Source organism: Myripristis murdjan, chromosome 16, assembly GCF_902150065.1.
Source record: "Myripristis murdjan chromosome 16, fMyrMur1.1, whole genome shotgun sequence".
NCBI classification, from domain to species: domain Eukaryota; kingdom Metazoa; phylum Chordata; class Actinopteri; order Holocentriformes; family Holocentridae; genus Myripristis; species Myripristis murdjan.
Window position 1 is genome coordinate 17164210 of NC_043995.1, and position 15629 is coordinate 17179838.

Sequence of the window (15629 nt, forward strand, 5' to 3'; positions counted from 1 at the left end):
GGCCTGGATGTTAAAAGGCTATACATAAAAAAGAGAGCAACAGCAGACATACGCCAGATGAATAAAAGCTACAGTGCAACAAGTGACACACTACAGATCATGCATACAACATGCAGTAGGCCAACAAAAAAAATACTGTACATTCACAAAACACACACAGAAGGCCATGAGATTCAGATACTCGGAACAAAAACTGGAACAATCACTATTATTTTTCACCTATTATTTTTCACGTTTGAAGACCGTGGCAGATTTTGTGTTTTTATTTTGAGGAAAGCTCACCTTACTTCCGGTACCTCTCAGTCTTTGTGTGTGTGTTTTGACGTCGCTCCGAGAGGCCACGGCGCGCCGCCCCTGCGCTCCAGCTGTTTACACCGCTGTCCGCCTGCTGCCTCTCAGCCCCTCGCTGTTGCTGCTGCTGCCCTCATTTCATTTTCAATGCAGCAGCGACCATGACAGGCATCGCCGCTGCTTCTTTCTTTTCCAACACTTGCAGGTTCGGGGGCTGCGGACTTCACTTCGAGTCTCTGGCCGAGCTCATCGTGCACATCGAGGATAACCACATCGGTAAGCGCTGTCGAGCCCACAAGTACTACTCTGCAATGGCCGAGCTTTGCAGCTAGCAAGACGTGGCTAGCGAGCTAGCAAGTTACTTCCTGCGTCCTGACAACCCTGTTGCTAGGTGTGGTAGCTACTGATGTTTGAGTGTGGATATCGCTGTCGCTGTTGGCCCTCTGCGCCGGGGCTGTAGACGCTGTCTCGCCGTCTGGCCACTAAACAAACAGAGCCATTGTAACACCGTCGGCGAGACAGCTCCATTCCGCCGTCTCGAGCTTGGTCGCTCGAGCAACGCATCGAAGCGCAAGGCCCGCGCGCTGGGCTGCCCTGACAGCGTCATGAGTTCACTCGCAGCCCTGCACGAGCCAAACACATTGAGTAATCACTAGTTTGTTTCTATCCGCTTGACAACATAGTAGGAAGTAAGTGCTCACCGTGCTAGTGGATGTCATGAACGAGTAACAACTATAAGAGGGATCCAACGCTGCTTGGCTGCATGCACCACCACTCCAGTCAATTACTAACCCTTTTAATCAGCGTCTTATAATTTAATGTTTTAAAGCTGTCCTTTTGATTGATTTAATTTCGGCTACTGATTGTAACGCGTTAATGGCCAGTTATTGTCTAGTTGGTGCAAAATCCCCATGTTGATGCACATTTTAGTGCCTCGGTTTTTGAGTCGTTTGTGTGTGTGTGTGTGTGTGTGTGTGTGTGTGTGTGTGTGTGTGTGTGTGTGTGTGTGTGTGTGTGTGTGTGTGTATTAATATGTTCAGTCTCCAGAAATAGACTAGATGTGAGTCATCCTGCATCCAGAGAGGTCACACAAAGCTCTCCTCTCTCCTATGCAGTGGTGAAAGCAGTTGTGTTAAAAGTTACAGTGCAGCTTACAGTTTATGGAGATGTTGGGGGTTATTATAATAAGCGCACTCAGAACACCACTACTGATTATTATTCTTCAGATATTACCAGTGCCCTAATATGTCATGTGAAAACGCCTTCAAAACAATGCTGCACAGACCACTTAGTAAAGGCTATCATTGTCCATTGGCTCTGCAAGATGTTTTACAGTCCAGAATAGATTTATGAATGCAGAGACTTTACAGATGCAGTATAGAATATGCAATATGATAACTTTATAGTCTTAAGACAGAGAGCTGTGCCACCAGCTGGAATGTGGGGATAAATGATAACACCCACCTGTGAGGCAGACTGGTAGAGACTGCAGTAGTTATAATGGTAATATGACTTGGGCTTTGACTGTGCCTCATAACCAGCTCTACATTAGCGCAGCATGGTCATGCAAATCATACTGTATCAATTGTATCTTATCCTTGTAGCATATCATCATCCTGGATTAGCACAGGTGTGCTCTTTTGTTAGGCACACATTAAAATGACACAAGTAAGGGCAAGTTAGATTTGTACACAGCACTTACTTCATAAAAAATGGATGTGAAATAGAGATACTATTTCCCGTGCAGAAAGCGTCTCACAAGACTGAGCTCAGTAATGCCAGATATGTTATTATAGCATGATTGATAAGGTGCTGCTGTCATAGTGCGGGCCTGCGGGAGGAGACATGTTTCTTCCTGCTGTGTGAGTGTGACCCAGTCCCCCCACAGCCAAGCTGCACAAACTCACAAAACCTGGAATATTTGGGATTTAAAACATCAGTGTTTCACTCTGTACTCTAAAATGACAGTTTCTACAGGCAAAGTCAGTAGTACAAACTTTATGGCATCAAGTGTATTTTGTTGTCAAGAGTGTTTCAGTCATGGTCACCACACAATTCACAGATGTGTGTTAACTACATGCAGAAAGGTAAACAAGAAGAAGAGAGCAGCAGCTGGGGATGGTACCCACAGCTGTAGACTGGGTCAAGTCCAAGCAGTGATTTAGTAGTCATTAGTGCATGTAATTGTGCACTTGAAAAGCAACAGTGGGAAAAGTCTCTGATTGTATTGTTTTTTTCATGCTCAAAGCTAGTTATTTATTGTGGTTTCACTGAGTTTCCTTTCTTTCGTGCATTTTCATGAATTTGTCTGCCTCCTGTATTTCCAAATGAATCTATTACATTTATTATCATCATAATGAAATTCAAAATATAGCCTAAAAAACTTTTTCCTGAGGCTAGTCAGTTTCTTTTGCCATGGCCAAATGAATGAAGTGCTTTGAATTAAGGAAAGGCATGTGATCATTATCTTTATAAATGATATTCTGTCTGTGGGATGTAATTCAATATGATAGACCCAGTGTTACAGAAAAACAGGTCTTGCAGAGAATGTTTTGAGTAAAAATTATCCTAATTAACTTTCAGATTATATTTCTGTTTCTTGCTGTTTAAGTAAGCAGTGAAATAGTAGTAGAACTGTATAAGGATCTTAGGTAAAGCCATGTGAAATCCAGTTCATCTTTCTTAAAACAGTATATGTGTCAGGAAAGGAAGAATGTGAACTGACATATGGATTTAGGTACCCTCCTATTGTACTTAGTTACTCCTGTGTAAATGAGCTGAAAAATATTTATTTTTGTAAAAGACGCTTTGCAAACTATTTAATCTATTTATTTCTTTATTTACTTTATTTTAACATGCGAGAAAGTAATGGAGTAGTAAGCCAGGGAATTAATAAGAGCATGGTGAGATAGGGTTATTTATTTAATTTCAAGTGGCCAGTATAGTTCTACAGGGAGAATGTATTTATAGGCTCACCAAATTTGAGCAAGAAGCCTCTACTTTATCTATCATGATTTATATTAGAGTGCAAAGTATATCCAGAAAGATAAATTACCAGCAAAACTCACAGTGTAAAGTTTATACTGTAATTTATGTGATATGCTCAAAGCATTTGTGTATTTATAACTTTTCATCAGGTTTACTCCACAAAATGCATTCCACTCCTCACAATTTCACACGTTTAGTTCCTACATCTGTTCACCAAATCCAATATTTCAGACCGTTATTAGTGAGGCCGACAGGGCCCAGCTGTCTCTCTGTTGTTCTTGTTTGTTGCTTGACTGGCTTTAATATCCTCTGCCCTCTGATTGTGTGCTGTGCATGTGTCCGAGGTGTTAGCCATAGGAAAAATGCTCCAAATGACTTATTGGGGAATAACCAGGCAATTAGTTGGCCTAGAGTGGAAAAACTCTGCAGCCCCCCCTCCTACTCCCACTGGCCTGTACCCACTTGGAGAAGTGCGAAATCTTGCGCGTCCTGCCAAGTGCCTGTGAAGCATAATTACAGAGAGAGTGCTTGATTTGGCCTGTCTTCCTCCTCATCTGGTGGCCTGCTGCTTAAAGCACATTCTCCTTTATAATTAGGCGCCTGGAAAACAAGCTTGCATTCTTGTCCCCGTTTCCCCCTGCAGCTTGCTTGTTGGGTCTCTGAACAATAGGTGGCGCTGCTCTGCTTTTGATTGAAGGCACTTACAGGGTTTGGCTAGACTGCAAAATAGAGGATAAATGGTGCTTTTTAGTTACACACACCGACCAGAACTAATTTCCCAGTCTCATTTAACAATATAGTGTATTGCGTCATCACAGTTATCATTCATAAGGGCTTGCTTCAGTAAATGAGAATGATTGAGAGAAGAATCGGTAGGTTATTGAGAGAAATACTTGGTGTAAAAGATGCCTGTCATGCTCATGTATAAAAAAAAAAAAAAAAAATCTCTGTCTTTTCATAGTATGTCTAGTCTTGTACAAGTCTAAGTGAAACAGGTTCAACAGGTTGAAATTCAGTCACAGTATTTCTTTCTCTTTGATTGTAGGTGACTTTGAACAAAGATTTATCAATTTTATTTTTATTTAATATACACATACATCTAGATAGCAATAGTTGTGCTGTTCTTGTGGATTTACATGTAATTTTTTTTCTTGTTTTTTATGATGTAAAATCTAATCGCTCAGCTAATACGTCTCCTCTTATGGTCCACACTTAAAACAGCAGTTTTAAGTCAGTAATATGAGCACTGGCTGGTCCACTTAGAGCATTGTTAACAAATTCAGCAGTTCAACAGAGCAGATCCTAATGAGCCCCAGAATTAGTCTGCAAATTACTGGGAAGAGCAAAGTTTAACATTGAGGCCGGGCCATGTTATTAAGCTAATATCTCCCAAATGGACTTGTATTCCTACATGGCAGGAAAAAAAAGTACACACACTAAACCACTGATATGTTTACTTTGTCACTGAGCTACCATGCCACTAGAGGCAAATAGAGACTGTGTTATTCAGACCTGTGAACGTCTGTACTGCTGGGGTCTGGCATAATGATGGCCTGAAGTGTCCAGGCTTAGTGGCCTGCTCCAACAATGGCTCTGTTTGTTGCTGCTCCTCACTGGGGGCTCATTTAGAAGATTTTGGTATGCACCCCCAAATCTGAGCGGAAGTAATAAATTTAGGAAGCAGTAACTGGTGCCCCGATTTCTGCACCTGGTGGACCATAATTACATTTCCCCATCCCCCGACACCACCACTCCTGTTCCTGGGCTGTGATTTTGAGATGAGGGGCTGCTGTACTCTATAAAACATTCTTTATGAGAGATAATGTGCAGGTAATGTTGACTTTACACAACAAGGCCATGTAGTGTGGTGCAAACCAAATTGTGTAATGTCTTGAAATTTGAAAATTGAAATTTCAGAATATTTGTGAGTCATGTCAAGTCGCTGATGATATGATGGAGATTCCTCCATTACCACAGCTGCATTAAATAAATGTGCAATCAGATGTATTTTTTGCACATTTTTATCTGATACATACATAAGGCATAAGGAGATGAGTTGCTGACAAACAAAGACTGTCATTAGTATGGGTTTCAGTGGAGAGTTTTAGTGTCACATGCAGTCTCTTTTTTACCCAACCAAGAATAAAATTCTAGCTTAAACAATGAACATTTGCAGTCGGCACTAAAATGCCGACATTAGATACACTAATGTGTATCTGCACACTTGCATCTTTGGGTGTGCTTGTCTGTGCATGCAAGAGCATGTGTGTGTGTTTCAGTCACCATCTGTACCAAAGACAGTTTAAATCTTACTAGGCTTTGTCAGTAACCTACAAAGGCAGCTTACACATGGGCGCTTGACTGAGTTTCATTTCCTCCTTAGAGGTCACATCTTAATGAATTACCTGTGCCACCACTTCTGGAAATACCCCCTGCAGCCAAGAGCTGCCATAAACATGTCACCATGATGCTCGCCACTCTGCACTGCCCCACAGTGCATTTAGCTAAGAGGGTGGATGAGATAGCCAGAGACTGCTGGGAAATGAAGGAGGGAGGTGTGATTGAGTCTGGGGCAATCTGTGTTTGTGTGTGTGTGTATGGAGGGTATGTGTGTGTGTGTTTGGGGTTAGTAGGCGTCATTTCCCTTGTTGCCTTTGGAAGGCTTGTTGTGTGATCATCCCTTGGTTTCCTGCTGTGGGCTGGTCATAGGGGCCCAAACAAGGCTATTGTAACTACATCATGTTTTCTGCTCTCATACAGTGCAAACCATGACTCAGAGACACTCTAAGCTACCAAAGACATGTTTTACAATAGATACAGACATTACTCTATGCACCAATTAAGGTTTATGAGCACTGTGTCATGTCAACACTTTGACGCTTGACCAAAATGAAAATAAATATTAAATTATATTTGTTCTGTTTCTCTACCTATCTTTTTTCCACAACCTCCTTTTCACTTTATAAACAATCACTGGAACCAGTAGGAAGTGATTGTTTCCTGCTACAACCAAGGAAAGTGAACAAACACACTTACATTTTCCAGAAGGCCCTTGATAGTTGGCCACCAAGGTGGACCACCTGTGTAGTCCGGTTAGAGGGGTTCCCATCTCTACTCAAGGCACCTCGGTCCTGGTCCTAATCTGAGGTGGCTTTTCAGTGCCGGTGGCCCCTAAAGAAAAGCAGGGCCTGTGGGGGATAGGCCCCTGCAGGCCCCCTCTTAGTCCCCCAGCTGGGGTGTGTGTGATTTACAGTGTGTGGGAGTGGATTGATCCACAGCTATTTGAGCAGTCGGTGAGCAGCCTGCCCTGGACGCTCATTAGTGATCTCTGGCGGGATTCCTGGTGCACTCACGCACACACATACCAACACACACTGCTCACAACATTCTCTACAGTGCCTCCAGCTTTTGGCAGGGAAATAATGCCGTTATTAATGTGTCTTTCTTACTTCACGTTTCCACGGCTGGGAGCGGGCTGGAGAATAGAAAGAGGTGTGCACTCCCTCTCACTGGCTAAATCCACCATTAATGAAACACTTGCTTAGGATTGTAGCACCGAAAGAAACCTCCTGGGTCTTAGGCGCTGAGGTTTGGGCTGATCTTGGGGCCTACCTGCCAGTATCACTATTTCCGCCACTGGCCACTACTTCATTGTAAGCCAAATACCTTGGCTTTAAACTTTGAATGGATGACAGCCATATCTACTTCCAGTGAGGCTGACATTGGTTTCTTCATTTAGAGCATATGCTTTCTCCTAGATTTCAACAGGGTTCCCATGGGCTTTGAAAATCCTTGAAAGTTTGTGAATATGAGAAAGTACCTTTTTAAAATTAGAATCTGTTCCTTAGAGTTATCATTATGCCTCATCTCTGTCCATCCTTGGATCGATCCTTCCCATACTGAGGAAAACCTTGTGATGTATCTCTTCTTTTAAAACAAATGATTTCAACAGGATTTCCTGACTTGGCAAGTCTGGGAGTAAAGAGAGAGGCCTCTGTGGTGTCTTCATTTTTACACTGTCACAGCTTGCCTCAAAACATGCCAATTTTGAACCCTTGAACACTGAATAACAATAATGTCATTGAGAAGTCCTTGAATTTGATGTTCAAGTGGATGTGGGAACCCTGCTTTAATGTGATTAAGTTTAAGCTGATCTGGTCTGCGTTGCCGTTGGTGCTCATAAGAGCAGGATTAAGCTAGTAGCCTGCGCTGCCAGAATATGGGAAGCAGCCTGTCGTTTGTGTTGTCTTTATGGATGATTAGAGCAATGCATCTGTAAGCCATTACCACAGCAGCAGTTCATTATGTGTGTGTGTGTGTGTGTGTGTATGTGTATGTGTGTGTGTATATGTGTGTGTGTGTGTGTGTGTGTATGTGTGTGTGTGTGTGTGTGTTTCATTTTGCACTGTGTCCCACCATGTCATGAATTCTAGATGACGAGATGAAGATCCATTTGTGATTAGGTCCAACCTAGTTAGGTTAGTAAAGTATTTAAGAAACACTTTATTGTAGGTTACCAGCACATATAGCATTTTAATGAGGGGCAAACACTTTCGAGTGTAAGATTATTACTGGCCAAGATGATTCACTGCTGCAAGCGCAAAGCCCTGCCAACACTGTCCAGCATATTGTTACACCCAACAATGTTTTTACTACTTAAAATGATTTCTTGAGTCTGCAAGCACGTTCTTGGGACTTGGAATCAAATCTTTATCTCTGTTATTTTTATTAGTTATGGCCAAAAAGCGATAATTCTGTAATAGCAACTTTCCAGCTCCTTATCACCACCAAAATCAAATCTTTTGTTCCATGACCCAAACCTGTCTCTTTACCAAATTTTATGGAAAACCATTCACATTTTTCAAGATATGGTGTTTACAGACTAACTGGTAAAACTGCCCTGGTGGAGGTAATAATGGACTATGACTCATGGTTTTATTGCAGGCCCACAAAGCTGTTGCTCACCACTTTGACCATGAAAATGTAACTTGCACTATGCCCATTTGTTTGTAGCATTGCCCTACTAATTTATTAATTGTATTAACTAGGCTGAGGTTTATGTTGTTGTTTTTGCCTTAACTGAATATCCCGATTTTATTTGAAATGCGCTCAAAGCCCTTGTGCATTGCAGAAGGCTTAGTTTAAAATGAATAATATTACAATGGATTTAAGTGTAACTGCTTGGTATAAATGAGCTTGTGAATGGAAACCAGCAATACTTTTAACCACATGGGGGTAGCAGTCTTTCACAGCTCTGTTACAGGCAGGCAGGGAGGCCCAGCTGGTGAGTGGTAGACAGTGTTGTTTTATGGGGCATCACATGGATGGCAGCGGGCAGGCTGTTTGAAGTCAGGCCTGGTTCACCTCAGGGTTTGGAGATTGGCCATCGTGGCACTGTAGATTAAGCTGAATGTCTGGAGCACAGCATGGGAAAACACAGTATGTGTCAAGTGTGGTCACGTATGAGTAATACGGTTTCTGCAGCAAGGATATGCAGCAAAAGTGACTAATTTTCTTGATGTAGATTTTTAAGAGAAAGAACAACTGTTGAAACATAAAGCACAAGACTGAAGCCTGCATTTTACCAATATAGGATACTCGCCTAATCCCATTGTGAAGGACAGCAAATGCTACCAGTTTAACTAGCAAATATTTAATGTGTGTCTAGAAGACAAAATATACATTTAAAACATAAGTCCAGAAACCACTGTCAGTATGAAGAGGCTGGATACAAGACAGTTTGTGGAAGATCTCAAGCACCACTTTTACTCTACAGTGACTGCAGTCTAGACGGTGGCATATGACATCATATTTAATCAAATTACGAATTTATTGTCAGATGGTTACTGCCAGTGAATAGTTTTTATTAACTTTTATAAAACCAGTGAACAATGTGGCTGAGCATGCATGCTCTTTTTCAGTACAGCCCTCACATTCATACACGTGCACACACAAACGCACACACACCTGGGAGTTACCCAGCTCAGCCACAGGCTTCTACTCTTGGCCACTGAGCAGCACCACTGACACAAATATAGGTTAAAGGATCATACAAATGATTTTGAAAGTTTGACCTATTTATTGCAATGTACTCACATTTTACATTGCAACAAACCATTTTGCAAATCATGCGGGTTTTCACAACCGCCCTCGGTTTTTTCAAATTTGAATTTTTGGTTGAAACACACCTACCTTATAATGTTCAGCTTCTGTGGCTAACAAACTCGTCGCAATTCATAAACCACAGAACTGATAACTCATTGTGTAAAGCAAACTTTTCCCCTGGGACTATTTTCTGGTGGAGAGACTGTTTCTCTCCACCCAATTTCAAGTTGTCAAAGCACAACAGTGCTGCTTTTAGGAAAACTAATGGCTTTATTACAGTGAAGGAGTACTGGTGTGAAGAAACGGTGAAGTCCCTGAAAGTTAATTTTCATGTCATAGTGGAATGAATGGAATCCAACGGTTGGATAAAAGGGAGGAAAAATTATATCAGCATTCTAAAATATGGCTTTGAGGAAAAGATAAGCAGAAACGTTTGTAAGTTTCTAGATATTATGCTGTGCATGCAAAACCACTGGTGTGGTCCTTTAAATACCTTGCTCAAGGGAACATTGTTTTGAGAGAAGGGGAGAGCAATCCTTCGACCACTAGCTTCTCTTGAGGTGAATGTTGAGGTGACTTCCTCCCCCAGCTGATAAATTTTTCCATCTTTACATTTTCCTTTCTCAGACACGGACCCTCGTCTTTTGGAGAAGCAGGAGCAGCAGCAGCCTACCTACGTTGCTCTCAGCTACATCAACAGGTGAGTAGGAAACAGTTCAACTACCACTGAGGAACAACTGACACAATAATAATTCATAATTCAGTAAAAATGAAATCTACACTAGAAATTCATGTAAATCTGAAATAGTAATCAATGTTATTAGCCTTTGCCCCATGTAAAGATCTGTCTATGAAGGCCGCTTTGCCAGTTTTGGATAAATAACTGTGCCCTTTTTGGGATTTGTTGCTATGTAGTTTCACAAGCAAAATTCAAATGTCATCTGGTGGATTACTCAGATTAATTGCTTCAGCATTTGGTAATTGGGGTTTATACTGCCTAGGGCTCATCCCACTCTTCTTTGATATAGTGCTTGGATAGTGGTTTTAAAGGCCTTATGCAACAAGCCAGTGTACAAGAGGGTCTGCTGCTGTCTCTGTGCCTTTACAAACACGTCTTGATGTGGTTTCAACTTAATCTGTTAATTCCACTTTTGCTTTAACAGTGTCTGCGTTAACATTTCATTTTTATGATATACATTTACCAAAGACTTTACTATCGGTCATAAACCCTGGTCTTAGTTTTTTTTTTCTTGGGAACAGAGCCAATGATATATTGATTTCAAGCATATGGCATCTGTTCTACAGTAGCAAACTTCCAACAGTAGACCTTTATAAACATCTGGAGGCCCTCACTGTAACAAATCTCTGACAGTGCATGGAACAAGATGACCCTCTTTCATGAAAACATTGATCTCACCCCTTACCGGCTTTATATCTCACACTTAATGCCAGGTTCATGACAGATGCCGCTCGGCGAGAGCACGAGGCTCTGAAGAAGAAGGTGCAGCCCAAGTTATCTCTGTCTTTGACAGGCAGTCTGTCTCGCAGCAGTGTGTCCACCCCCCCTCGCCACGCCAGTGGCAATCTCACCCCTCCGGTTACCCCACCCATCACCCCTTCCTCCTCCTTCCGCAGCAGTACACCTACAGGTAACCATAGCAGCACCCTCAACACCCTCTCCTGTCAGCTCTGTGGTTAGACACCAGCTGTGCTGTGGAATGCACGTTCTAAGATGTGAACTAGAAAAGCAGCAGGGTGGTGTAGTGAGTCAGGAGATCATCCTTCAACCAGGAGGCCCATGTGCAAGCCACCGGGACAGCAAGTCTCTACCCTGCTGAATTGTCTATGAATCTGAATCCCTGCCAGATCTAGGGGTGCTGTGCTGTAGCTGACACAGTGCTCTGAACATCCCATGGAGGAGGCCAAGCAAAAAGAGAATTTCCTCTTCTTTTGTTCTTACTCAAAAAGACAGTGTCAGGCAACACTCGCACTATTCAGGTGGCTTTGTCATTGTGGTAAGGTGATAGTAAAGTAGGAAAGCACTAATATCATGTGCAATCCTAGAGTGGCCTTAAATTTGAATCATATTACATGTATTAAATACAAACAAAAAGTTGAACTGGATGTCAAATGATATTGTCAGAGTGCAAAAAAATCATACGTTTTACATATTTTCAAATTATAGGATTTTCAACACATTTACAGTTATAATCCCAAATACAGTTGTGTTCTGCTTCTGGGCAGAACAGGTTTAATGCACCGGTCCTCTGCATGCTAGGATAGGCTCCATTCCCTGTGACCCTGTATAGGAATTAGTGGGTATGCAAATTGCTGGATGTACCAATTCCATGTATTTCCATAAACATGTAGAATTAAGCTTGTTATAAGTCCATGTACTTTACCAGCTGCAACTGGAATGATAGGATTTTATAACTCCTGGAAAACACTCTTCACCCTCATGTACTAATAAGGATCCTAATATACAGTTTTGTGACATTCCACTGTCAATGTCCATACATGATTGTTATTATCCATGTGTTGACCCTCTGTGTTTGTTATTTTGTTACTGAAGACACTGATCCTGGTGCATGGCTGAATTCATGGCACTATATAAATGAATTATCCTGTATGTGTGTGTCTGTACACTTCATTATCCTGTATGTGTGTATGAATCTTCTGGCATCAACAGAGGAAGAATTGCAGAGTTTAATGATTAATGCAGGACTTGGGAAGAAGCTATTTTCTTGAAAAGCTCTCATTTAGTCCCTAGAGAAACAGGGACAACTCTCACAGTCCATAATATACACATGGATATACATGGAGCTGAACTGTGCTGTCCTCTGCAGTTTGCATATCATCTGCCGGCATTTAGAAGAATTTTAATTTGTTTGCTCCCTGTGATGCTTTCCCATGTCCCTAGTTTGTAAAATATGCTTCCTTTAATCTTTTGTCTTGTCTTGCTGGTTCTTGCGGTTTCAGAGCCAGTCTTCCTCTTATATAACAGCCTTAACTGTTAATTGATAATACAATAGCAGCTTGTTGACCCCGAGACCTTGAGGAAAAGGCTAAATTCTTTCCCACGACTGGCATGTCTCAGTCTTTCCACAAGCTTGGGCACAGTAACAGAAGAAGTAGAGAGTATGGGAACACTACCCCAAAACACATGTTGAGAAATTCTATTACTCCATGCCTGTCACTCCAAAAGCTCAAAGGCCAGGGTTCCTTCGCCAAAGATTAGTCATGCACAGGACATAAATCACAGCTTCTGTGAGCGCGGAGGCTGATGTGTATGATTCCATGTTTGGTGCCGGTGTCCTGCCTGAATCAGTCACCATTCGGCTATTTCTCTGTCTGTCTTTCATGCCCCTTACAGGTAGTGAGTGTGATGAAGAGGAGGTAGACTACGAGGAGTCTGACAGCGATGAGTCGTGGACCACAGAGAGCGCCATCAGCTCCGAGTCCATCCTCAGTTCCATGTGCATGAACGGAGGGGACGAGAAGCCTTTCGCCTGCCCTGTCCCAGGCTGTAAAAAGAGATACAAGGTAGATCCACCCTCTCTCACATCAAGCATTACATAATTCAGCAGTGTGAAATATCCCTCCCGTGCCCAGTGACACGAAATGAAAAACAGACTTTTGTGTAACACACTTTCTTCTTGCAACCCCAAGCGCAAATGGATGTAAAATCATGATAGATATCCTGCTGTTGAGACTGGAAAATAGTGTCTTTTACTTGGGCATTACAGCATGTCAACATAAATGCATACATAGAGTCCGCTTCAGTGATGTGGAGTTTTACAGGATTTTCCGTTCACATCTGGGGTGTGTGGTTGGGATAAATTATGTTCAGCCTGAGAAAATTGCATTGCTGACGTGAATGACAGGGTTATGGGCGATGACCTAGTCGTAGGCAGCAGGCGCAAATAAGCATTAGAAAGAGAAAAAGATCTATTTGTTGTGTGGACTACTTTTTTATTTCCCTTCTCTAATTGTCCACTGACCACCTCTGGTTTAGTGCGTAGGGAAGTACAGCCCACTGCTACTCATGTCGTCATGAGACCTGAATACCATTTACATTTTTTTAAACTAAAAACTATAATGCTGCGAGGGTCCCAGCAGATTTACAGCGCGAGTGCCTGGGCGTTGTGTTTCATTCTCTGTGCTTCCTTACAGAATGTGAACGGGATCAAATACCATGCCAAGAATGGCCACCGAACCCAGATAAGGGTGCGCAAACCCTTCAAGTGCCGATGTGGGAAGAGCTACAAAACGTCTCAGGGTCTCCGCCACCACACCATCAACTTCCACCCGCCCGTCTCTGCTGACATCATCCGTAAGATGCAGCAGTAGATCAACCAGCACCCTTCAAGACACTTCCCTACATCTGAACACCACCATCACCAGCAACGGCTGTTTGACATTCCACCTCCTTCCCGTCATCCCTCAATCCCTGCCCTTCTCCTCCTCTTTCTCTGTCTCCCTCTCTTTCTCCCATTCCTTTAACCTCTCTACCAACACTACGTCTTGATTGCATGCTTTAAACGTATTTTTATTCATCTTTGTTATTATTATTTGGAATGTTGCATCTTTATGTAGTTCACAGTTTTGTATTTTTGCACATTTAAACTATCATTCATCTATTTGAATTTGTTTTTTGACTTGTGGTGCTCTTTATTGGAGGGCATGTTGTAGATGAAAGAATGGCTACATCAGGAGTAGCCTAATGTGTGGATATCTTGCTTTGGAGGCAGCGTAATGGCAGAGGAATGAAAGCAAAGATTGGATTTTTTTTTTTTTTTTTTTTTTAAGAGAAAGGACACATCACTACCGTACCTCTGTCATTCCAACCCAGGGTCTCATGTGAGCCTAAAAAGAGGACACAGGTGAAGGAAATACAATCCGAATGTGTGTAATATAACATCAGATATCCAACCTGAAACTAAAAAAGGTTTGTATATAGGTTATCCTGCTTTCTCCTTTGAATTTAATGTTTATAATCAGGTGTTGGACTTTGTTACGATTCTTTTCATATCGCTGAAGTGCAAGATAGACTTCACAAGTATTCTAGACCTACTCCTCTCTGTCTGCAAACATGTTTGTGTTAGCACCAACAGATGATCTCAGGTGATGTTCGCAAGCATTTCAGCACCACAAGCCTGCCCAAGTGTTCTGACGGTATTTACAGTCTCTGATGCTGTTCTTTGAATCATGGGAGCACCGTGTCATTGTTCCTGGTATTCCTGGTCACTTTCCTACCGAGTTAAGCAGTTTCCCTTGCTATTTTGTGGTGAGGGATTAAAGCACTTTTTATAAGCAGTTGCCAACAAATTTGCATTTTGTTGCCAATATCTCGCTTTTGGTGTATGTACAGTAGTTACTGAAATGGGGCAAGCTCTGCAAGTTTGACATTGCTCCGAGGAGAGAGCTACACCAAACCTCCAGTATTTCCTTATTGTTGTAAGATTTCTACAGTATATCTTATTGCCTTCAATTGTAGACCACAGCATTCCAGCCCGATACAGCTCTTTGAATGACTTCATTTTGACAATTGAGGCATATTTAGCCTAACACAGACATTCTTCAAAGACAGCTCAGTCCAGATTGCGAGCTGTTTCTCCTATCTTTGAATGGTTCCTGGTCTTATAAAATTGTGCGATTATCCTTGTTAAGGCAAAAAAAAAAAAAAAAAAAAAAGGAGACCGACATTAACCATGTATTTCCACTCACTGCATCCTTACATTCCTGCTGTTAGGCTGTGACTGAATCACATATTTGGCTCCTTATTTGTGCCATAAAGATTTGTCAGGTGAGAGTACCTAAACCTGACCTGCAGGATCATAAGATGCCACAGTAATGAGGGAGAGAGGAGTTATCGACAGTGGCCCACTAGATAACATCTTCATTGCATGGATGTTAAAAAAAAAAAAAGAAAAAAAACTACAGTCCAATTGAGAATTGTGACAGTATTGTACTGCCAGTATGGAGGGAAGTATTTGATATATTGTGTACAGTGAATGTATTATGTGTTAAGTGCATTAAATTATATTTTCATATGTTTCTGGAGAATTAAAAAAATATAAATGTGTATGACAAGGAAAAGGCAAGACCAGAGGTTGTTTTGGAAACTAATGGTGTACTGTACTGTATTTCTTCAAAATTGCTGCTTCATGTAAACTTTTATTACGTTTAGAATAAAAGTTCCTCTGATGTGTGCCTCAAGATTTCTGTGCCATTGATTTTTTTGA

At 41.8% G+C, this 15629-nt stretch overlaps 1 protein-coding gene across 1 annotated transcript; it reads left to right on the forward strand.

Moving 5' to 3' along the window:
• Nucleotides 1-295: 295 nt before the first annotated feature.
• jazf1b (JAZF zinc finger 1b) lies at nucleotides 296-15600 on the forward strand. The gene is made up of 5 exons (XM_030071761.1): nucleotides 296-567; nucleotides 10012-10084; nucleotides 10837-11033; nucleotides 12758-12927; nucleotides 13558-15600. The coding sequence occupies exons 1-5, from the start codon at nucleotides 453-455 to the stop codon at nucleotides 13732-13734; spliced, it is 732 nt and encodes a 243-aa protein (XP_029927621.1). The 5' UTR covers nucleotides 296-452; the 3' UTR covers nucleotides 13735-15600.
• Nucleotides 15601-15629: the final 29 nt, after the last annotated feature.